The sequence below is a fragment of the Salarias fasciatus genome (assembly GCF_902148845.1).
Source record: "Salarias fasciatus chromosome 7 unlocalized genomic scaffold, fSalaFa1.1 super_scaffold_4, whole genome shotgun sequence".
Taxonomy (NCBI): Eukaryota; Metazoa; Chordata; class Actinopteri; order Blenniiformes; family Blenniidae; genus Salarias; species Salarias fasciatus.
The window spans coordinates 631,324-654,335 of NW_021941229.1; the positions used below are offsets into that span (position 1 = coordinate 631,324).

At 49.5% G+C, this 23,012-nt stretch overlaps 1 protein-coding gene across 1 annotated transcript in view; it reads left to right on the forward strand.

Annotated features, from left to right (window-relative positions):
- Window positions 1-18,421, forward strand: part of loxhd1a (lipoxygenase homology PLAT domains 1a) — an 80,865-nt gene extending 62,444 nt beyond the window's left edge. The window contains exons 29-42 of the mRNA XM_030084855.1: window positions 948-1,110; window positions 1,354-1,508; window positions 4,595-4,804; window positions 5,232-5,358; window positions 7,465-7,670; window positions 7,792-7,977; window positions 8,263-8,390; window positions 8,465-8,582; window positions 11,155-11,332; window positions 14,381-14,566; window positions 14,665-14,835; window positions 14,987-15,125; window positions 15,390-15,545; window positions 17,808-18,421. Coding sequence (XP_029940715.1) covers window positions 948-1,110; window positions 1,354-1,508; window positions 4,595-4,804; window positions 5,232-5,358; window positions 7,465-7,670; window positions 7,792-7,977; window positions 8,263-8,390; window positions 8,465-8,582; window positions 11,155-11,332; window positions 14,381-14,566; window positions 14,665-14,835; window positions 14,987-15,125; window positions 15,390-15,545; window positions 17,808-18,288 — 2,604 coding nt within the window. The 3' untranslated portion in view covers window positions 18,289-18,421. The remainder of the gene's footprint in view (window positions 1-947; window positions 1,111-1,353; window positions 1,509-4,594; window positions 4,805-5,231; window positions 5,359-7,464; window positions 7,671-7,791; window positions 7,978-8,262; window positions 8,391-8,464; window positions 8,583-11,154; window positions 11,333-14,380; window positions 14,567-14,664; window positions 14,836-14,986; window positions 15,126-15,389; window positions 15,546-17,807) is intronic.
- Window positions 18,422-23,012: the final 4,591 nt, after the last annotated feature.

Genomic DNA, 23,012 nt, shown 5'->3' on the forward strand with positions numbered 1-23,012 from the left:
CTGTAGAGCCACACTCAGGGCGCTTCCATCTGTGCAATCCAGATTTTAGACCAAATCAGGACTTTCTGGGAAAATCCTCATTGTTTATGAGTGTGAAACCCCTCCTGGTCAAAGATCCGGGTCGACTATCAGCTGCAGTCAGGGGACGTGAGCAAAATGGAGAAATGAAGAAAGTGAGTCAGAAATAGCAGACACAGAAAGAAAGATTTAGAAACTGTCTGGAGGGCAGACTTGGAGTGGTGAGGAAGAGCAGGCGCTCATTGGTTGAAGGTCAGAAGACTGAATCACGGTTGTTTGTGGTTGGCCGTTAGCTGCCAGCCGGCTGCTGTGGCAGGACCTCCGGTTTCGGTCTCCACCAATGAAATGAGCCGGATTTGTCTGGTGAGTGTTCATTTTGGCCTACAGCGCCCCCAAACGAGCAGCTGCCGTAACTGCATAATGTTGTCCGTGCGTTTGGTCTGCTCTCAGGCCGAGCCAGGTAGAGGGGGGGATTCTCACCCCCACCTCCCCAGCACAGCTGAGTCCCGGACTATTCTGGCGTGAAATGGCCTCAGAGTCTGTAACAGCAGGAAGTCTCTTCTGCAGAGGCGGAGACTTAAATAAATCCCCTGGCTGTGGACATGATGGAGGCCCGGAATCACCTTCTTCTCATATAAATACAAACTGTGATTGTGCAGATCAGCAGCTGAACAAGCCTATCAAACCGTCTTTTATAAGCCATGTTTCTTCACATGGAGCAGGGTTAACTCCACCATATGGCCCGACCCTGCACAGCAGTCCCAGTTCTTCATGTTCCCTGTCGTCAAAGCAGCTGAAACAATCCTGACATGGTGAAACTGGGATCCCCTTCTGCACATGTGGTTAAAAACTGTTCATTCTAGCAGTGTGACTTTGAGAGCCAAAGCACTGTGAGTTCTCGTGCCAAATCTCCGGTTGTCTCTCGGTAGGGTTCAGAGACCATCATCTTCCCTTGTGAGAGGTGGCTGGCCAGGTCAGAGGATGATGGAGAGACGGTGAGGGAGCTGGTGCCCTCTGACATTATCACTGAGAAACTCTCCCGAGACGGCAGCCTCAAAGTGACTGAAGTGGAGGTGGATGACGCCTTAGAGAGTATGTCCTCGCTTCTCACTGCAATACTATAAACAGAAAGAGCAGAGAGATCTGTCTGCTTGTTGTCTCAGCTTCATTTCAGACTCTCAGAGGATTTTCCTTTCAGGGTCTTCATATTCCCAAACAGTTCTCTGTTCTGACAGCAGCACCAAGCAGAGATGGGCCATTGCTTCCTGCTGTATCTTGTTATTTCGTTCTGTGGTAAACCGCCTCAGGCCAGTCAGACATGTGCTTGTCTTGCAGCTCACATGTACAGTGTGTCGGTGATGACCGGGGACGTGTACGGAGCTGGCACCGACGCCAACGTCTTTCTCACAGTTTACGGAGACTTAGGAGACACCGGGGAGAGGAAGCTGAGCAAGTCGGAGACCAACAGCAACAAGTTCGAGCGAGGATCTGTGAGAAAAGCATTCACCCTCAGAACTGTCTTCAGTCCCAATTTCTTTGTCATTTAGCAATGGAGAAAAGAACGACCTGGAGTGTCCACCTCATTTGATTTGACCACATGCACCCAAATTTCATCTCAGCTTGGCCTCACATGCAAAACCCAGCGAGTCCCAAAATGCTCAATTATCATGTAGTTCTTACAGAATGCATTGTTATTTCTATTTTATTTGAGGATGCTGCTCCAGACCTCCACGGCTGCAGTAAACAGCAGTTCTGCACATGCTCAGTAGACAAACACTGAGGACAATGTTCCCTCCAGAGCGTCAGGACTCCCCAGGTTCTCCTGGACTTTGTAGTTTTAGAGCCAGTTTTACAGTCAGTACTTGGTGTTCTGTCCAAATGAATGTGTGTGTTCTCCACTGTCAGTGTTTAGAGTGTATTGTTCTCTGCAGCACCAACTAGTGGACCCAGATGAAAACTACATGGATTTCAGTGTTTCTGCTCTTCCCTGTAAATGAACATCCTGTTTGAATCCTTGCCGTTTAAATATGAAAGTTTTCTGAAATGAATGTTTAAACGCAGCAGTGATGCCTTTGACTTGAGATGGCGTCACATAAACAGGACCTCAGATTACTTTGAACAGACTTTACATGTAGAACTCATCGTACTGCTTGAGTGGTCTCAATGCACCTACTGGGAGCTGTTTAGAGTGGAGGTCAATCTGCGCTACAATTCCCCGTGTCACTGTCTTTCACCATGCTAAAGAACTGATGCTACAGAAATGTGACTTTTTGCTGTAATGCAGGAATCCTTGAGGCTTTGTGATGCCCGTTTCATCTCTATATCCTTATCATACATGGTCAGACATTTGACCATGAGAATCATACATGCTGAATTGTGTGAGGAAGCGTCGTCTGAAAGGCCAAACTGAACCCTGATTCTGTTTCATCCCTACTGGCTGCCAGAAGGTGGCGCTGAAAGCACCAAATCTTCCCTTTGCACATGTGCAGTTTGAGTTTGCATGCCATCAGTGTGACCCCTGGGTGACCCCAGGAAGGGAATAAGTTCCGGTGTGACCGCAGGTTCTTAAGGCTCTTTTCTTCTTGTGAGTCGCTCGCATTCTGCTGAACACAGCATTGAAGGTTTGGTTGTCTGCAGCAGGAGGCGCTGCGAGCGTCTTGGTCTTGTCCGTGAGCACCTCCCTCAGCGGAGTCGGCGGCCCTGCACTGCGTTGGATGTTCCTCCTTCGTCCCCAGTGACCTCCGCTAAGAGCCAATACTGCTCACTTGGTTCCCCTGACGGGACCACCAGGACGTGCTGGTGCGCCCTTGGCCAGAGGGCTTCCGTTACGCCTCTTCGCCACCCCCTCTGATCTGACAAACACCCCAGAGAATTCCTTGGGAGGGTCCCATGCTGGTGCTAGTGGCCCCCTGGTGGCCAGCTTGAGTATGGTTTCTGTGCTGTGCAGACTTGCAGTGAGTTGTGGTCCCGCTCTCCCCCAACAGAAGAGATCTGTTGTTTCAAGACGGATCAGGTTTGGCACTCTGCTGCTGAGCAGCAGTATGGAGTCTGTCAGCCGGACCGTCCTGAATGTCAGAGCACCGTCCGCCGGCTGCAGTACGACAGGAGGTCTGAAGTTGTGAAGTGGTGCGCCGTCCACAGGGAGGATTTGTGTTTTGTCCGGGCTCCACGGTCCTCGATTTCTTGCAGGCTCCTCTGGATGGGCGTCGCCCTCCATCTACCCTGAAGGTGTGTGTGGCAGCCGTATCAGCCCGGCATCCCAGGGCTGCACGGCACAGCTGGGAGCCACAACCTGGTGTTGGTTTTCTCAGCGAAATCCCAGCGGGCTCCAGCCGGGGACCTGCACCGACTGCTGGACGGCCGGTCAGCCTGACGGAGGCTCTGCTCTCTCCAGGCAGCGCTCCTCCCACTGGAGCATGGACGCCATTCAGCATTCTTGTCAGGGGTGAGCTGCCTCTGCCGTCAGGGGTGAGCTGCCGCTCCACCACAGCAGTGTCCACACCTGGAGCCCTGAGGGGACGACCACTGGACCACATGCTGCTGCCTCCACCTCAAGCCACTGCAGTGGTCCTCCATTCATCCCTCAAATTCGGACCATGGGGTGCTCTTTAAAATCAAGCACCCCTAGTGGCCATATAAACAATGTCACGGACATCAGGACTGACAGTGTTTTTTTTTTATAGGGAGTGAGTTGGACTTAATAGTCTCACTTAATAGTCATTGAATGACTTCAGTTTGATTTTAAAAACAGAACAAAACCTTTGAAGTAGTTTGTGCAACAGATCAGAAGCCACAATATGAACCACAAAAACAAAACAACAAACCAAACTCTACAGAATGGAGAAATCTCTATGCTGTAGTTGACACAGTGCTGGTCGTCCTCTCGGGGAGGACAGTCTCCCTGGGCGATGCCCGGCACCTTTCTCTGGGCTGTACAGCAGGAACGCCGCCACTCCCCAGGCACTGGGCGTGGTCCTGGGCTCTGCAGAGGCTCAGAGAGGCCGGTCTCTGGGATTCCTCCTGACCACGTTGGGATACGTCCTGGCGGTCCAGAGGGATGAAACAGAATGAATGTGACTGCAATTATTGAATCCTGATTGACCGCCACAGCACTCTGTCACCCAGAATCCTCGTGATCACGTGAGGAGATTCTGTAGGAGGCGAACCTGAGGGGACACCAGAGCTTGATACCTTCCTAGGTCACCCAGGGGTCACAGGTCACATTGTTTCTATGCAAACTGGAACTGCGCATACACGAAGAGACATTCAGTCCTTCCAGCACTGCGCTCATGCGGTCATCCAAGATTCATAGAACCATATTTACATTTGTAACTTTCATTTTATCCATGGGCCAGGGTCAGGATTTATTGTCCCGACACAATAAATCATTTATTTTTTAAACACTTGCAGCTAGTTAAAGGTTTTTATCTCACTAAACATTATGCTTGTGTTCCAACCATTGTCCAACATCATTGTTAGATGTAATAAATATTTTTGTGTTACCTGTGTTCACAATACAAGCTGATAAAGTCCTCCATCAGTTAGCTGTTCCTGTTTGTGTTGTTCTCCCTCCGAGGTGGATAAGTTCACTATCGAGGCCGTGGACCTGGGTCAGGTCTTCAGGATTAAAATCCGCCATGATAACAGCATGGTGAGTGCTGACTGGTACCTGGACCAGGTGGAGGTGGTGGACCTGGACACGGAGGAGGTCTTCCTCTTCTTATGTGAGCGCTGGCTTTCCAGGAAGAGGGAGGACAGACGCATCCAAAGGATCTTCTACGTCAAGGTAGCAAGAAACGCCTCAGAATTAACACAGGAAATGAAAGATGCACGACCAGCAGCTGTTAGTTCATGTGGCGGTCCAGCACACAGTGAGAGGTGTTTTGTTGAAGTACGGCTAAAATCAATCAGACTGAATCAGACCGAGCCTCCTGCCACTGCAGCACACCTCAACCTGCTCCACAGCAGGGCCAGACATCCTCTCTAGTCTGAAGTAGGATGTTTATTTGCAATGCAAGTACCGACCTTAGATATTTGCCAATACCTCAATACTTACAGTCCATCCAGAAAGGATTCACTCCCCTTCGCTTTTTTCACATGTGGTTATATTACAGCCTGATTCCAAAATGAATTAATTTATTTTCTGTCATCAAGCCCCCTGTGTGTGAAGGCAGCTGAACCTCTGTTTGTCTGTGTGTGTTGTGATATTTCAGGGTTATGACGGAGTGCGAGAGGGCCTGAGCAGTAAGAAGACCTCAGCTCTGACTCCGAAGAGCGTCGACAGTAACATGAACAAGAAGAGCAAAAGGAAGAAGGAAGAGGAGGATATCCAGCCCCCGAGTGAGAGCAGCATCCGTTGTCAGTGTGTTCAACATCTCCGATACCAGTATCCGTACCAAGTACTCCTACTCGAGCCCAGAAAACCATTCCTGATACCACCCGGCGAGTGATGCTGCCCAGGAGAGGACGGGCCATGTTCACGGTTTGGAGAATGAGAATGACAAAAGGAAGAAAGACTAAAATATGTGCTGACAAAATAACAAGAGGAGAAAGACAGCTGATACAACACTTAACTTAACCAGCAACTCAACCAGCAACTTAACCAGCAGCTGAACCAGCAGCTTAACCAGCAACTCAACCAGCAACTTAACCAGCAACTTAACCAGCAGCTGAACCAGCAGCTTAACCAGCAACTTAACCAGCAACTTAACCAGCACCTGAACCAGCAACTCAACCAGCAACTTAACCAGCAACTTAACCAGCAACTCAACCAGCAACTCAACCAGCAACTTAACCAGCAGCTTAACCAGCAGCTTAACCAGCAACTCAACCAGCAGCTTAACCAGCAGCTTAACCAGCAACTCAACCAGCAGCTTAACCAGCAGCTTAACCAGCAACTTAACCAGCAGCTGAACCAGCAGCTGAACCAGCAGCTGTGCCATGATACCTGAGTGAGGACAGGTATCATGGCACGTTTGGCAGACTGTACAGTCGTATTAGTGATAAAATAATTTGGCTGTATGCCGTACCTCGAGGGAATAGAGTGGAATCAGAACAGCCGGGTGTTTGGTTTGGTGACTGTCACTAAAAAGAAACAGTTAAATATCAATCATCTCCTTGATAAGTCTGAAGACAGCAGCCTCTGCTCTCCTGCTGCACCTCAGGGGGAAGTTACCATCAGCCGTCGGGCATGCCAGGAAAAACGCCTCGGTGGATACAGGACTGGAATCCCAGGAATCCCTCCAACCCGTTTCAGGAGTTTAGTTTCTCCAATGTTGCGTTAGAAAGTTCTGCTTCTATTGAAAGTTTCGGTCAACTAAATCACTCCTTCTTTAGCCGAAGGCGAGTAGATTTGTGTGTTATCCAGCGAGTATGCTTTAATATATATAATACTGAATCAGTGTGCAAAGTTTGAAAGGCGAGCATTTTTAAATCTATCGTCCCCATAAGCTGGACGCAGGACGCTCACTAAACGGTAAACCCCATGTTGTTTTGTTCCAATCACATCACATTGCTTCAGCATCATTTGTTCTTGATGGTTCAAGGGGTGTTAAAAAAAAAACAAAAAAAAAAAAAACCTTTTTTTTCAGAAAAATGAGGCTTAAATTTATCATTTTTATAAATAACAGTAGAAAAACCTTTAATTCACACTTTAACCTGCTGCAAACTCATATTTGATGTCTGGAATAAGAGCAATTTGTTAAAGGAGGCTTTCCTGAAAATGTGAGCCCAAAACTGGAATGTGAAGGAAACGCTGCTGTCCGTCACCACTTTCCCTGATTTTTATGTAAAGCACATTTTGATGCCCAGCTCACTGGACCTAAGCTATTGTGAGGGTGTATGGCTCATTTTAAAGCTCTTTTCATGCTCTTAGGGACCCAGCTGTTATTGTTTTTGCAGCATTTGAAAATTTGACTCAGATAAGTAACGTCAGCGCTCTGCATGCAGACGGCTGGAGGGACACAGCAGTCTGCAGCTTCCTGGAGGTCTGGAAGTGAAATAACTCTTCCTAAACACCGGTGTTGATGCTGCATTCACTTCCTGCTCTGTGCACTGATGGAGAGAGAAAAAGCTTCTGATCCAGCATCCCAGCATGCTCCATGCTAAAGAGCCTCAGGCTCACGCACTAGCGTGGCTACATGCTACATGCTAACATGATTGAAGTCTGACTGATTCACTCATTCACAGCTCGGTCGCTCGGTCGACAGCAGAGCAGTGTGCAGATAAACACTACACACTGCGCTCCGTGCTCTGCAGACCGTGAGGCTGTTGGAGGTTGGAGGCTGTGCAGACGTGGTTCAAGGCGGCGCCCAGCCTTCACTTATCATATGCATGTTGTCGCTGAGTGTTGTGGCATTAGATGCGTGGTCATATCGGTACTCAGAACCAGCAAATAGCTAGTAGTTGGCTTCGTTCCTCGTGATTGATGGTGTCATGCCTCTGCAGCTATTCCGTACCACATGACGCTCTGCACCGGGCTGGAGCGAGACGCCGCCACGGCCAGCAGAGCCTATGTGATCATCATGGGGACCGACCACAGCCGGACGGACAGGCTGTGGCTGGACCTGGACGGCAGGACGGGCTTCCAGGCCGGCTCCCTGGAGAGCTTCCAGTGTCACGGCTCAGATGTGGGGGAGATCAAAAAGGTGGAGGTGAGGGAGAGCCAGTGGCAGCGTTCACACAGACACACACACACACACACACACACACACACACACACACACACACACACACACACACACACACGCTGATGGCTCTGCTCCTGGCCTGCAGCTCGGCCATGACGGAGCCACTCCGGAGAGCTGCTGGCTGGTTGAGGAGCTGGCCGTTGCCGTGCCAACCAAAGGGGTCAAATACATTTTTGCTTGCAAGTGCTGGCTGGCCAAAGACCGAGGAGACGGGCTGACCGCCAGGGTGTTCAACGTGCTGGACGCTGAAGCCATCTCCATCTCTCAGAAGGTATGGAGACAGGCCGGGGTGACGTCCCCTGCTCACACCGCTCAGCTGCAGAGCAGGACAGTCAGACAGCCCGCTCACTGAGTCCTGGAGGGATGATGCTCTCTTTCTTCAGGCTGGGGGAAGCCCTACCCTGATTGTTCCATCTGCTAAACCTACCTTTAAACGATACTGATTGACTGGATTGGGCTGACCTATGTGCTGGATGCATTCAGATGTAGTTGTTTAGGAGCTCCAGGATGAGTAAAACAGAAGAGGATTGAGGATGTCGTTGTGCTTGGATGTCAGGTCATCTACGAGGTGACGGTGGTGACAGGAGACGTGCAGCACGCAGGAACCGACACTCAGATCTTCATGTCTGTGTTTGGAGTCAACGGCAGCACCGAGGAGATGCTGCTGCAGAAGAATGAAGACAGGTAGGCAAACACGGACGACCTCCACTGAACCACCAGGGCCACGCAGGGCCTGATTCTACCTCTGAAAACGTCAGGTTCGAGCGTGGGCAAGAAGACACGTTCAACATGGAGGTGGACGACATCGCCCCCCTGAGGAAGATGAGGCTCCGGGTGGACGGCTCCGGGAGTCGACCGGACTGGTTCCTTGATAAGGTCAGCATTACACAGTGCTTCGAAGTGGAACACAGAAAACTGTCATTACTTTTTGGATGCTTGATTACACAGAGATGCCAGCTGGAAGGAGGCGCTCTGCTCAGAGTCAGGACGCTGTGAACCTCCACACTCTGTTCGCATGATAAAAACAGCTAGAGATGTTCCGATTCCGATACCAGTATCGGAAATTGCGCCGATACTGCCGAAAATGCTGGCATCGGTATCGGAGAGTCCTGGAGTCCAGGCACCGATCCGACACCACGTCATTAATTAAATTAGTAATCTATTTACTGGTCAGCTCCGTCAGCTCCGTCAGCTCCGTCAGCTCCGTTAGCTCCGTTAGCACTGACACTTCTTCTTCTGTAATGTTTTGGCAGCTTGCATCCCGTTGGCTGCACTACCGCCATCTGCTGGTCGTTAGCTCTGACACAGTTCTGTGCCGCTGTGCTGCAGCTGCTGTTCTTGAGTAGAAGAAGAATAGATCAGGTGACAGACGCACAGTGCCGTTAAAGAAGCCTATATTTTGGTTTAGAGAGCAGCTTCTGCTCTTTGGATTTTTATATTTTGAATATAACTTCATAGGTTGGTGTTGGACTGTAACGTTTTGGAGAGTAATCTTTTAAGTTGCTGTTGAACTATTTTTTTACTGTTCTATTTAAACTCCCTGTTCATTTTACTATGTTATGTTTGCACCCTAATTAAAAAAAAAACCTAGATTTGTTAATTAAGTTACTGTTGCACTGCTGTTATTTATACTGTTTTATCTAAATAACTTCAGTTTACAATATTGTGTCTGCACTTTAATTTAAAAATGCAACAACATATATTCCTAGATTTATTTAAGCTTGTCGTTGCACTACTGTTTTATATTGTTCTATTTAAATTCCCTTTTAATTTAAAAATATTGGGGCTGCACTTTAAGTTATTGAAAATAATTATTCCGAGACTGATTTAGTTCAGTTGCATTTGCACTATAAAGTTTTTATCCTGTTCTATTTAAAAATAAATGCCTTGAATTTGCTGTATTGATTCATGTTAGAGGGTTTCACCTGAGCCGGGCCTCACCACCGTGATGATCATGTGACAGTCCTGCAGGCGAGGCATGGTGTTATCTTATAATATACTGGTACCGGATCGGTACTCGATATCGGCCGATACCAACAGTAAAAGTATCGGAATCGGTATCGGGAGGCAAAAAATGGTATCAGAACATCTCTAAAAACAGCCGGTCACAATCAGTGATCTCAAAGAACTTCAGTTCAGTTCAGCTCAGCTTTATTTTACAGAGAAAAGCCACAGATCCTGAGGGAAGGAAAGACCCCCTTTTAACAGGAAGAACCCTGCAGAACCAGGCTCAGAGGAGAACCCTGCAGAACCAGGCTCAGAGGAGAACCCTGCAGAACCAGGCTCAGAGGAGAACCCTGCAGAACCAGGCTCAGAGGAGGACCCTGCAGAACCAGGCTCAGAGGAGTGGTTCTGTTAGCGGTGCTCCAGCAGGTGGTTCTGTTAGCAGTCGTACAGTGGCTCTGTTAGTGGTGTTCCAGCAGGAGGTTCTCCAGTGCACCACACTTAACTATCCAATTAAAAAAACAAATTTAAACTGAGTTGTTTAGTTTACTTGCAATTAATCACAAGAAAATGAGTCATGAGTGGCAGAGGAGACTTCCTGCAGAACCAGACCAGAGGAGACTTCCTGCAGAACCAGACCAGAGGAGACTTCCTGCAGAACCAGACCAGAGGAGACTTCCTGTAGAACCAGACCAGAGGAGACTTCCTGCAGAACCAGACCCAGAGGAGACTTCCTGCAGAACCAGACCCAGAGGAGACTTCCTGCAGAACCAGACCCAGAGGAGACTTCCTGTAGAACCAGACCCAGAGGAGACTTCCTGTAGAACCATACCAGAGGAGACTTCCTGCAGAACCAGACCAGAGGAGGCTTCCTGCAGAACCTGACTCAGAGGAGACTTCCTGCAGAACCTGACTCAGAGGAGACTTCCTGTAGAACCAGACCAGAGGAGGCTTCCTGCAGAACCTGACTCAGAGGAGACTTCCTGCAGAACCAGACTCAGAGGAGACTTCCTGTAGAACCAGACTCAGAGGAGACTTCCTGCAGAACCAGACTCAGAGGAGACTTCCTGCAGAACCAGACTCAGAGGAGACTTCCTGCAGAACCAGACCAGAGGAGACTTCCTGCAGAACCAGACTCACTTTCTTCTGCTCTCGGTAGTGTTAGGGAACAGAAAAAGAGAAATGGATAGATCAGCAAACTGATATAAGTCGTCTAGCTGCAGACATGATGGAGACTCAGACCTCAGACCTCCAGCTCTGCTCACAGATCCTGCAGGAAGGAGGAGACAGAGATGGTCTTCTGCTGAGTGGCCCTGTCCTTCCATGAAGTGTATTATTAGATCCCAGCTGTGGCTGGTTGAGGTGTCTGTGTGTTCAGCTGATCATCTTTAGTTTGACACATGCAGCGATAGTCAGGGTTAAACCCATGTTCACCATGTTCTTAAATGCTTTTCCTGAAGTTTGAGTCCAGTGTGGGAGAGCAGGTCTGTGTGTTGGTGTCCAGGTGATCCTGCGTGACCTCAGCACAGAGGAGGTGTGTGTGTTCTCCTACGACGACTGGCTGTCCAGGACCAGGGGGCCGCGGAGGACCCTGATCTGTGAGATGGCTGCAGTGGTGGACGAGGAGCTGATGGTGGAGCTCACCACCTACGTCATCCAGGTGAAGACCAGTGACGTGGCAGGTGAGTTCGCACACGGGAAGCAGCGTCGGGCCACTTTGGACATGATCCAAGCTATTCTCTCTGAGTGAAAATACCACTGAAGAGGAAATTATCATGCACAACTAGAAGAATGTTTCAGAAGTTCACTGAGTCAACACATTGTTGAGCTGTTTCTGAAGCTGAAACAGAGATGTCTCATCTCCTGGAGCCACCACGCATTTCTAGGGCTCTGAGCGCCTGTTTACACCACCGAGGCTAAACTTTCACTGAGTTTCGGGGGTCTGTTTCCATGACAACAGTGCCCAGGACCACTGCAAATGCAACTTTTTGAAAACTGATTCCAAGGTTGGACTCTTTCTGAGTCCCACTCAGTCCATCTCAATGGAAACGAGGGAAACACAAAGAGGCAGACACAGTCTCCACATTTAAGGTTAGGCTCAAGACGTTTCTCTTTGATGCAGCCTATGATCAGGTCAGCTGGGGATTCTAAACTAAACTAAACTACTAAACTAAACTATCTAAACTATACTAACGAGATACTAGTTTAAATACTAAACTATCCACAAAGCTGCCCTAGGAGCTAGAATGCTGTGGGAAGTACGGTGCACTGAGCCCTGTCCTCTAATGTCTGAATGTTATTCCCTTTAGTCCGTTCATTGCTTTTCACCTGCTGTCCCCCCCTTCGAGGGGGAGTCTTCTCCAGTTTCAGTTGCTGACTCCACTATTACGAAGGCCTATGAACAAGCTCCGTCCGGACCGGGAGGACACTCCTGTCGGTCCTGCCCGCGGACTGGCTTCGGTTCTACTGCTGGGATCTGTGGTTCTTGTGCTGGACCGTCCAACGGACTGTCCTCAACATAGTCCTAGGCTTTACTTCTTGTTGTCTCATGCTAGCTGTTGCCAAAGCTGTCCGTCCCTGGGAGAGGGATCCCTCCATACTGTGGTTCTCCCCAAGATTTCTTCTTTTCCCACTGGGTTTTTGGAGTTTTTTCTTGCCGGATGTGAGGGTCTAAGGCGGTGGTTGCTTCGTTTTGTCTCGTTACTGTGAATTTGACATATTAACATGATGCTTATTCACTGTTTTTATTTTTACCAACCAATGTAACATCTTGAAGCCTCTGAGGCAGCTGTTGTTGTGATACTGGGCTGTACAAAAATACATTGATTGATTGATTGATTGAAAAACGTAGCTTTTCTAAAATCCAAGTGCATGTGGTGCCTTCCAGCCAGATTTATGCTGCATACAATTAGAGCAACCTGACTGGACGTCTGGAACTCTGCAGTTTGCTCAGTAAACATTAGAAACAGATTCATATTCAAACTGTGTTAGAGCTGTAATATACTTATGCAGTGGATTTGAATTAGCGTTGAGGTGAACTTGGTAAAACGAGCCTCTCCTACTTCGATAGCACCGATTTATCGGCTTGAAATGATTTTTGGATCATGGGAAGAACTCACAGGAATAACATGCAAACTCCTGCATCTTGTTAGGGAGGAAATGTTGACTTCGAATATCAACTTGGTTGAAGTTATGATTGTGAGGAACCGGAGCCTGGATGGAAGGCTGATCCCGATCTACTAGAGGACGCTGATGGACGAGCAGGCAGGCTGCCCCCACCCCTCCCCCACTGCATAACCCCCCCCCCCCCCCCCCCCCACCACATCAACACTTGTTGATATGTACTGAGCATTGCTCTCCATTGTTGATGTCCGCAGTGTGTTTGGCGCCATTCTGAGACTCAGATGCAGACAGCAAGAGGGGAGGGAGGCGGGAGTGAAGACCAGCTTTATTAATGTCTAGGTCCCAGAGCTGCAGAGTCCGGCGAGCAGGTCTAGTCGATGAGAAGCGTGTGCAGAGCAGAGACTGATCTGAGGCTTTATAAGCAGCCTGGAGCCCGGAGCCTGGAGCCAGTGTCGTCCAGAAGTAGAGGGCAGCTGAGAGGCCGGAGCGGCAGGTGAGGACAGCTGGCAGCTGAGAGGCCGGAGCGGCAGGTGAGGACAGCTGGCAGCTGAGAGGCCGGAGCGGCAGGTGGAGACAGCTGGCAGCTGAGAGGCCGGAGCGGCAGGTGAGGACAGCTGGCAGCTGAGAGGCTGCAGCGGCAGGTGAGGACAGCTGGCAGCTGAGAGGCCGGAGCGGCAGGTGAGGACAGCTGGCAGCTGAGAGGCTGGAGCGGCAGGTGGAGACAGCTGGCAGCTGAGAGGCCGGAGCGGCAGGTGAGGACAGCTGGCAGCTGAGAGGCCGGAGCGGCAGGTGGAGACAGCTGGCAGCTGAGAGGCTGCAGCGGCAGGTGAGGACAGCTGGCAGCTGAGAGGCCGGAGTGGCAGGTGAGGACAGCTGGCAGCTGAGAGGCCGGAGCGGCAGGTGGAGACAGCTGGCAGCTGAGAAGCCGGAGCGGCAGGTGGAGACAGCTGGCAGCTGAGAGGCCGGAGCAGCAGGTGAGGACAGCTGGCAGCTGAGAGGCCGGAGCGGCAGGTGGAGACAGCTGGCAGCTGAGAGGCCGGAGCGGCAGGTGAGGACAGCTGGCAGCTGAGAGGCCGGAGCGGCAGGTGAGGACAGCTGGCAGCTGAGAGGCTGGAGCGGCAGGTGGAGACAGCTGGCAGCTGAGAGGCCGGAGCGACAGGTGAGGACAGCTGGCAGCTGAGAGGCCGGAGCGGCAGGTGGAGACAGCTGGCAGCTGAGAGGCTGGAGCGGCAGGTTAGGACAGCTGGCAGCTGAGAGGCCGGAGCGGCAGGTGAGGACAGCTGGCAGCTGAGAGGCCGGAGTGGCAGGTGAGGACAGCTGGCAGCTGGCAGACGGTCTGAAAATCAGTTTTCAAAAAGTTGCGTTTTAGTGGTGTCTCTGAGCACTGTTACGGCGGAGCCAGACCCCCAAAAGGCTCTTCACTTTCCAAATGATGTCATGTAAACTGGGCCTCAGTTTGTGTCATTTGCACAGGGAAAACATGGAAACTCCAAAGAGAGAGGCTCTATGAAAGAGGAGAACCTATGTTCTCACTGAGACGCCAGTGCCACCAAGTTTTCAGCCTGTCTAACTTCATCTGACGTGGTGTGGACCCTCTGTGTCCTCAGGGGCTGGGACCGATGCCAATGTGTGGATTATTGTCTTCGGAGAGAACGGAGACACGGGGACGCTGGCCCTGAAAGAGTGCAACAAGTCCAACAAGTTTGAACGCAAGCAGCTGGACACTTTCCGCTTCCCCGACATCCTCAGCCTGGGAGAGCTCTCCAAAGTGCGAGTCTGGCACGACAACTCAGGTCAGCTGCTCCAAGTCCACCTCAGCCAATGGCAGGACCCGGCTGAGTCCCGCCCTGGTCTCACTCCTCTTGGTTGCGCTGTGATCGTGTTGCACCAGGTCTCGCTCCTGGATGGCACTTGGAGTACATGGACGTGAAGGATGAATACATGGACAGAACATTCCGTTTCCCCTGCGACCGCTGGCTCGCCAAGAACGACGACGACGGACAGATCATGAGGGAGCTGGCCTGTGCTAACAACGACTACTTAGACCTCAACGAGAAGACCAGTAAGAGTCAATAAAACCAGGAAAAAGTCTCAATAATCCTCCATTTTCATGTGTGAATTCATCCCTGTCTTGGTTTTAATTTGTGAATTATCCTTCTGTAGTTTCACTGCAACAGTTTACCGTGACCATACACCTTTTCTGTCTCTTGAAGAATATGAGATCTGTATTACAACTGGTGACACTCCAGAAGCAGAAACCAAGGAAAATGCCTGGATTGTGCTGGAGGGGAGGAAAGGCCGATCAAAAGAATTCATAATGGAGAACTCTCCAAAGAAGAAGCGGTTCTTACGGTAGGTGCTTACCACAGGATTCACTATCAGCTGCTCCTTGTTTCATGGGAAAGCTCAGAATGTGCTTTCTCTCTCAGTTTACACTCATGATGATAATCCCTCCAACACCAAGCAGAGTCCAACAAGATCCAGTGTCACAACACCACAGCACCCTGTCCAGAAGTCATACACAGCACACTGGCAGTGACATGCGTTTTAGGTGCATGAGTCCGTTAAGAGGAAAAGCGACTCTGGCCGAGTGTGTGTCCTCCTGCTTTCTTCCAGGGGGAACGTCGACAGGTTTGAGTTTTCCTCCAAGAATGTGGGCGATATCGCAGGGATTTGTCTGGGCCACACTCCCAAGGATGGAAAGAAGGTGAAGGGGGAGGTGTACTGGTTCGTGGAGGAGGTGGTCGTCACTGAAAGAGAACTGGGAAACAAGTAAGTCTTCAACCTGAACTCAGACCCCGTGTACACCACAATGTCCAACTGTCACTTCAATTCAATTCAGCTTTATTTATGAAGTGCCAATTACAACACAGTCACTTCTAGACACTTCTACAGAGCAGACCCAACAGGAAGAACCCTGCAGGACCAGGCTCAGAGGAGGAGAACCCTGCAGGACCAGGCTCAGAGGAGAACCCTGCAGAACCAGGCTCAGAGGAGAACCCTGCAGAACCAGGCTCACAGGAGGAGAACCCTGCAGGACCAGGCTCACAGGAGGAGAACCCTGCAGAACCAGGCTCAGAGGAGAACCCTGCAGAACCAGGCTCAGAGGAGGAGAACCCTGCAGGACCAGGCTCAGAGGAGGAGAACCCTGCAGAACCAGGCTCAGAGGAGAACCCTGCAGAACCAGGCTCAGAGGAGGAGAACCCTGCAGAACCAGGCTCAGAGGAGAACCCTGCAGAACCAATCAATCAATCAACCAGTCATTTCTTGCGCAGCACCTTTCATACAATTAAAAAGCAACACAAAGTATTTTATAGCATTTAAAAACATTCCAATTCAAAATAAGAAAACCTTTCCCTCCACACACACACACACACACACACACACACACACACACACACACACACACACACACACACACACACCAGTTACAGCAGATTAACATGGCACTATGGATCGTGGAAACCACCTCCATCGGGGCCGTCCAAACCGGGAGCAGTCGCAGGTCAAGACCAGTGAGAGCGCCGGTGCCTGGCTCCGCCCACCCTGACAGACAGGGAGCCCCCCCAGTCAGAGGAGCCCAGAGGACCCATACACAGCAGCCTCAGCAACACACTCAATGGAATTGAATTGAATTTATTAGTCCCACAGGGGGAAATTCACAATGTGACAGCAGCTCAGTGGCAGTGCAGTACTAACAGAGAACACAGTGTATAAGAATTTAAAAAAGATGGAGACATATGTACAGGAGATATATTTATAATATAAAGAGGAAAACTGAAGCGCACAAAAGATACATACATGGGTAAATTATTGCACATGACATGTTGCATGTCGTCATTTTGGTGAAAGTGTGTGTGGAGTGTGTGTGGTCTATTGGGAGCAGTGCTGGTTGTACAGTGTGACTCTACACACTCTGGGGTGACGCCGTCTGTGTCTCTAGGAGCTCTCCAGAGCCCTCACAAGTGTCCAGCAGGCATGTTAGCCTAGCTAGCATCCTCCTGTCCCCCACCAGCCCACTGGGTCAGGGGACACCCCCGGACACAGCTGGCCTTCTTGATCAGCTGATCCAGCTTCCTGTGGTCAGCAGCTGAGATGCTGTGCCCAGCAGTCCACTGCACCACAGAGTCAGAGAAGGGCTTCAGGAGTGGAGGGGGTGGGGGGTGGTTGGGGGGAAGGGGCCCTGGGGTCTGGGCCTCTCTGGCCTGCTTCCGGTCTTCTCAGAGGTCAGAGGTCATGATCACGTTGATCTTTAATCACTCTTCACGTTCTGCATGTGGACTCAGTCACCTTGTTGTGTTCTGGGCTGCCAGACTCATGGCTATCTGGATCAGGTCTCTCCTGATGCTCTGGTTTGTAATTTGATACCTGGATCCTCTGGGCGTGCCGGTATGTTCTGTGGGACGCCCTCTGTGCAGGGGCCAGTCGTCTGGAGTGTCCATATTAATTGTATGATCTTCTTATCTTTGCACTCTCTTCCTTCTCGACAGTCTTTTTGTTGTTTGCGTGCTTATTCACTAGTTTCCTTCCTTCACTCTGGTTCTCTTCCTGTCCCCCTGTCAGGTCCAGCAGGATTCTGTACCCATATCCCAGCGCTGCGATACGCTGAGGGAAGGGGGCGTGCGCCGCCTGAAAGTGGCGGTTTTTTCCAAACCTTCACAGTGACTGTTAGTGTTTCACCATGGTCAAAGCTGACAAAGGTTTTGCCTTTGATCTTCAAATCATTGTGTATGTAGAGGTTTTTCATCATTTTCAACCAAACGAATGCAAAACACAGTTGAACTTTGCATTTACTTCAAAAACTAGGTCGAGGTGTCAAAAAATGTGTGTTTTCATCCATTTACACAGTCATAGAGTCAGAAGGTTGTCCTTGGGGAGCCGCTCAGTGTGTTCAAACTCCGTCATTTTGTAAGCAACCTCCAAAATGCAGTGGAAGTTGTGAGTGTTCATTCCTCAGTGAGCCGTCTCCAGCAGTCGTTCAGTTGTACTATATCTAAAATTCTCGCCTTTCTTTCTGTGCCGCATCGCCTCCAGGTACATCTTCAGCTGCAACGCCCTCGTCCCGCTCTCTCCCAAGAGGGATGACTTCTTGACCTTCGAGTGCTCAAAGACCATGGAGAGCTTCGCCAGCAGAGCCCGGAGCCTGGTGCCCGTCAAGTATGAGATCATTGTCATCACGGGCGACGAGAAGGGCGCGGGGACGGACGCCGACGTCTTCATCACCATCTACGGCACCAACGGAGACTCGGGCCGCCGCCAGCTGCGGCAGAAGTTTCGTAACTTGTTTGAGCGTGAGCAGACGGACCGCTTCTTGCTGGAAATGCTGGATATGGGAGAGCTGCAGAAGGTTCGCGTGGAGCACGACAACTCCGGCCTCAGCCCCGGCTGGCTGCTGGACCGGGTGGAGGTCACCAACACGGCCAACGGCGTCACCACCATCTTCCTCTGTGGGAAGTGGCTGGACAGGAAGCGAGCCGACGGACAGATCCACAGAGTCCTCTACCCAAAATACTGAAGCTTCCTCCCTCTGTGACTGGAGCTCCACTCGGTGTCACGAGTGCTTCTGACAATGCTCAGAAACACACTTTTACAAGAGGAGCCAGCTTTCCCTTCGTACTGTCTTTAGATATGGAATGTTGTGTCCTGTAATCCTGATGAATTGATCTTCTGAGGTCCAGAAAAACCAATGTGCCATTCTTTATACATTTGATATATTCTGAAGGATTTCTGATAAGTAAAGTTTTCTAAACAATTAAACCGTTTTGTAAGACTCAAACTCATTGTTTGATTTGCTTCTAAACTGAAACTTCATTTTCAACAAGCGACAATCAGCCTTATTTACTGATCCCCATTTACTGGTTTCATGTGAAACCACCAAAAAAATTAGAACGATACACTCTAAGCATCACCAATGGAGAACACAGGGAACAATACACCCTATGGGGGCCCATAGTTCCTGTCCAAAAGAAAAAAAAACAATAAAAACTCTACACTTGCAGATACTATAGTAAAGAAAAACTAGAAATTGGCCCTCAGAGAGGCAGACCTCCTCCACAGCTCAGATCAGTCACCAACAACCAGAAGAACACCAGATATAATCACACAACATTGTGATCGGGGTGTGATCGGAGCGGAGCGCTGCAGCGTGCGGCGCCTCTCTCTGTCGCCCTCTCTCCCTGTGTGTGTGTGTGTGTGTGTGTGTGTGTGTTTATCTGAAAAGGAAAACCGAAAAGCAACATAATTTATGTTATTTTACTTCATTTTATTTTGAAAATTGACCGGATTCTCTCGTATTTTCCGTTCCCTGACTTCCTGTCTGGTGCGATCTGCTCTGTCCAGCTTTACAACTGGCGGTCCACGGCGCGAGCCGCCACGCCTCCTGTATGAACCGTCAGAGAGGTGAACAGGAGCGCCGATCTGACAGTCGGTGAGCGGCGCTTCCTGTGTGAACCAGGCGTTTCTCCCCCCCGTCGGCGGGCCTGGCCAACCATGGGAAAGACTCCCTATCTCTCAATGATAAAGAATCCTTTAAAAACTTCCTGTATCCAGACAGTGATCCGGATCATCACCAAAATTTAATGGATTCTAAGTTAGGCCAAGACCCACCTTTCCACCAAGTTTCATTGCAATTCTTCCATAACTTTTTCCATAATCTTGCTAACAAACCAACCAACCGACAAACCAACAAACCGACATGATTACATAACCTCCTGACGGAGGTAAAAAGAAAATGAAAAACAAAAAAATCAAGAGACAGTTGGCCTAAACAACACAATAAAAGGAACAAAAAAAAGAGAGCCAAATAACAAAAAGAACCACAATTTGTGAGGCACACACATCAAAGACAGTACACACACAGAGGAGAGACGGATGTCTCGCCGCGTACAGCGTGGTGGCTGCTGGTCCTCCACGGAGGGGAAGCTCCCCTCCGTTCTGTGACCCTGTCGGACCACCCAGCTGTCTCTCCAGGGACTGGACCCGTGTCCTCTCCATGGCCAGCAGAGAGGCCGCTGGATCGGCCCGTTGTGCTGGGTGGAGGACTTGAGCCGCTCCTCTGCAGACGGAGCGCCAGTCGTCTGCTGATGACGACAGTTCGTCCAGCTGCGGCACTGCCCTGTCCAGATCCACGACTTTCAGAAACAGCAAGAAATCACACGGCTGTCCCCTGCTGCCCTGCAAGTCCTGGTTTGAATACCAGACTTGAAGTTCAGACCTCAGTCTGCCTGAATCAAAGAACTGGCCAGAACATTTCAGGACGCTCTGGTTTACCTCTTTTTATCATCTCAGCAAATTTCTCTGGATTAACTTATTCCAACAAGCACATGCTTTCCAAATGTGCAAACCGTCGAGGTATCTGCTCTGAGAGATGGTCTCGGATGGGAATGTACAGATTTCTGGAGCGCCCCTTCCTGGAATTGTGGCAGACGGCTCAGTTTGTGGGTCTGATGTGAGACCTGGAAAGCCCCCTCTGACCTTTTCTCTTTGCCAAAAGCAAGAAGACACTCCTTCTTTTCTTGCAGAACAGAACATCCATCGCCCTCTGCTGGACAACGTCAAACACATCAGTCTCAGAGAAGATTTGCTCATATGTGTCCAACATGAACACAAAGTCGAAATCCTCCAGTTTCATCAGAAAGCCTTGACACGATCTAGTGTATCATCATCCATGCTTTTATCTGCAGCGATCTTCTCAAAAGTCTGCAGGAGGGCGTCGTAACTGTTTGCTGCCATTCTCACTACCCGTGATGTGAAATTCCATGGAGTAGGAGCGTTTCTGGGCAACCCTGAGCAGCCGGCAGACTCCAGAAAAGACATCTTAAAATATAACACACAGAACAAGCTTTTCCTCCATTTTATCCAGTTTAATACAAAAAAGAGCACATATAAAAGGATAATTTACAAGCCATGGAAAAAAACAAACAGAACAGTTTGGGTTTAGCAATGCAACTTTTTCAGATCACTATTAGTAGTAATAATAAATAAAGTAGAAAATTCCACCAAATGTGAGTCTAACATTTGCCCATAACATTTCTTTGCCGACACACTCATCACCATTAACGCACTATTGCTTTAATATTCATGATAAATAGTTGTATCTTCAGATAAAATGCCCCGCCTTGAAAAGTGTGGGCTGAACAGCAGATCTCCGTAGAGGATGGCGGCGACCTTTCACTGGCACTTCTTGGGATTTTTTTTTTTTCAGATTCAAGCGGCAGCAAATATCTTTCTCTAAATATTGTTTGTGTATATTTTCACCATAAACTATTAAACCATTGAGACTTTATCGAAACCTGAGAAAAAACATGCATTTCTAGAAAAAAGGTTGTGCTTTAAAATCCTCGTCTTTCTCTGAAACAGGACAGTTTGAGAAAAGGACGTCAATGGGAAAAGGACAGGAAACTTCAATAAATAAATAAAAGACTGTGATGGCTGCACCAGTACTGTTTTCAGTGATTAGTGCAAACACTGAGCTTCAGCCACTCGTCAGCGCCGGCGCCGTCCCTATCAAGCCCAGAGAGCCTGATCTACAGGAGAGCGGACCAAGGCTCCACCGCGGGGCGTGGACTGTCCGGCTCCCCGCTCAGCGTTAGTGCGAGAACCGGCCAGACGTTAACACGTTAGCATGTATCCTGCGGGGCGCTGGAAGTTAAACTACTGATCAGCGTGGCGCTCCGAACGCCTCTGGCTGAGCGGCTGCTTCCGGTTCCAGTGTTGTACCAACTGTCGTGAAGTTTTGTCAGACCATCATTCTCATTAATAAGAGAGAGAGTCCGGACTGCTCTCCTGTCCGCCGGCTGCTGACGGAGCTGACGGAGCTGACGGAGGATGTGTCCTATCCTCCCGGGCTGCAGCGTCGCAGTCTACTGGCATCTGGCATCGCTGAGGACGACTGCAGGCGCCGTAGAGCTCAGGCTGGAGCATGCCTCTATGTGATCAGAACTATTTCCAGTTTGTTCTGGTTTGCAGAGATCAAGTTGAAGTTTGGAAAGCAATGTCTGTGCAGTCGCGGCTCCCTCAGGTACCTGTTTGCAGCCAGTAAGGCATGGCGGCTTTGTGTATTGATTGTTGTTAATATGGAAATATCTCCTACTGCTGACAGCCAGGCACTTGTTATGCATAAGTCTACCAACTGAAAAAGAACAGAAGACATGAGCATGTGTCATTAAAGTCCACCTAAAGCAGGAATAAATTTGTGTTATGACTTTGTCACACTGCATAAACATGTGTCATTAACCACTGAGCCAAATTTGAATGATTAAAAAAATTGCTAAGTATTAGGGCTGTCAAAAATAACGCGTTAATGGCGTTAATTAATTTATGTAATCAATCTCATTAATTGATTTCTGACCTGCCCATTAAATGCTGAACACAGAAGCGATGGAAAAAGTCTGAAGTCTACCTCCAAAATTAAATCATTAATGGAGGAATGGCTTTTCTATGTTGTAAAGAAATACATTTATGACCTATTTAAGGTGTTTAGAAGAAAATGACTGATTTAGCTTTACACGGACTTTAAGACCCAGAGTGCATTGTGGGAAGCAAAAAACAAAAAAAAAGCCAGTTAGCTTGAATCGTCCTAAATTCTGTTGTTGTTTTGTCTTGCCAGTGAGAGGATTCCCATACTGAAGCCGTGAGTGCAAACCAAAGACAGGAGCCACAAACTAACACTACAACACTTCATTGCAGTTTGTCCACAACATGGCAGCCCAGGAGAGATCAGGAAGTCTGTAACGACGGAGGGTAGCCGGGACCCCCGGCACTGGGGTGGGGGGCAGAGGGGTGGAGGGGTGGAGGGGTGGACAGTGAACGCCACACAGCCAGCTCCGGTGCTTCAGGTCCAGCTGCATGCAGAGCACTCCCACTCAGAGCAACACCAACAGATGAGGTCAGGGTTTCTTTCAGCCTTTCTGTGTTATTTCTCAATAAATAACGTTCAGTTACCCCATCCAACAAAAGGAAAGGAAAACTACACAAAATTAAATACATACCCACAATATCTACAGTTAGTAATAAATTATGATTGTTAAATACTTAAGGCATCTCAACGGACAACACCCTGCGTGAACTCCAGGCCAGGAGGGGGCGGTGTCAACACCACAGTGCATCAGACGGCAGGGGTCCTACAGGCACCCTGCAGCGCCCCCCTCCCAGAATGTGGTGTGACCGACCAACACAACACACCACGACAACAGCGACCACGGCGAAGAGGGGGGGGAGGCGGCGGCGGCGAGGGAGGCA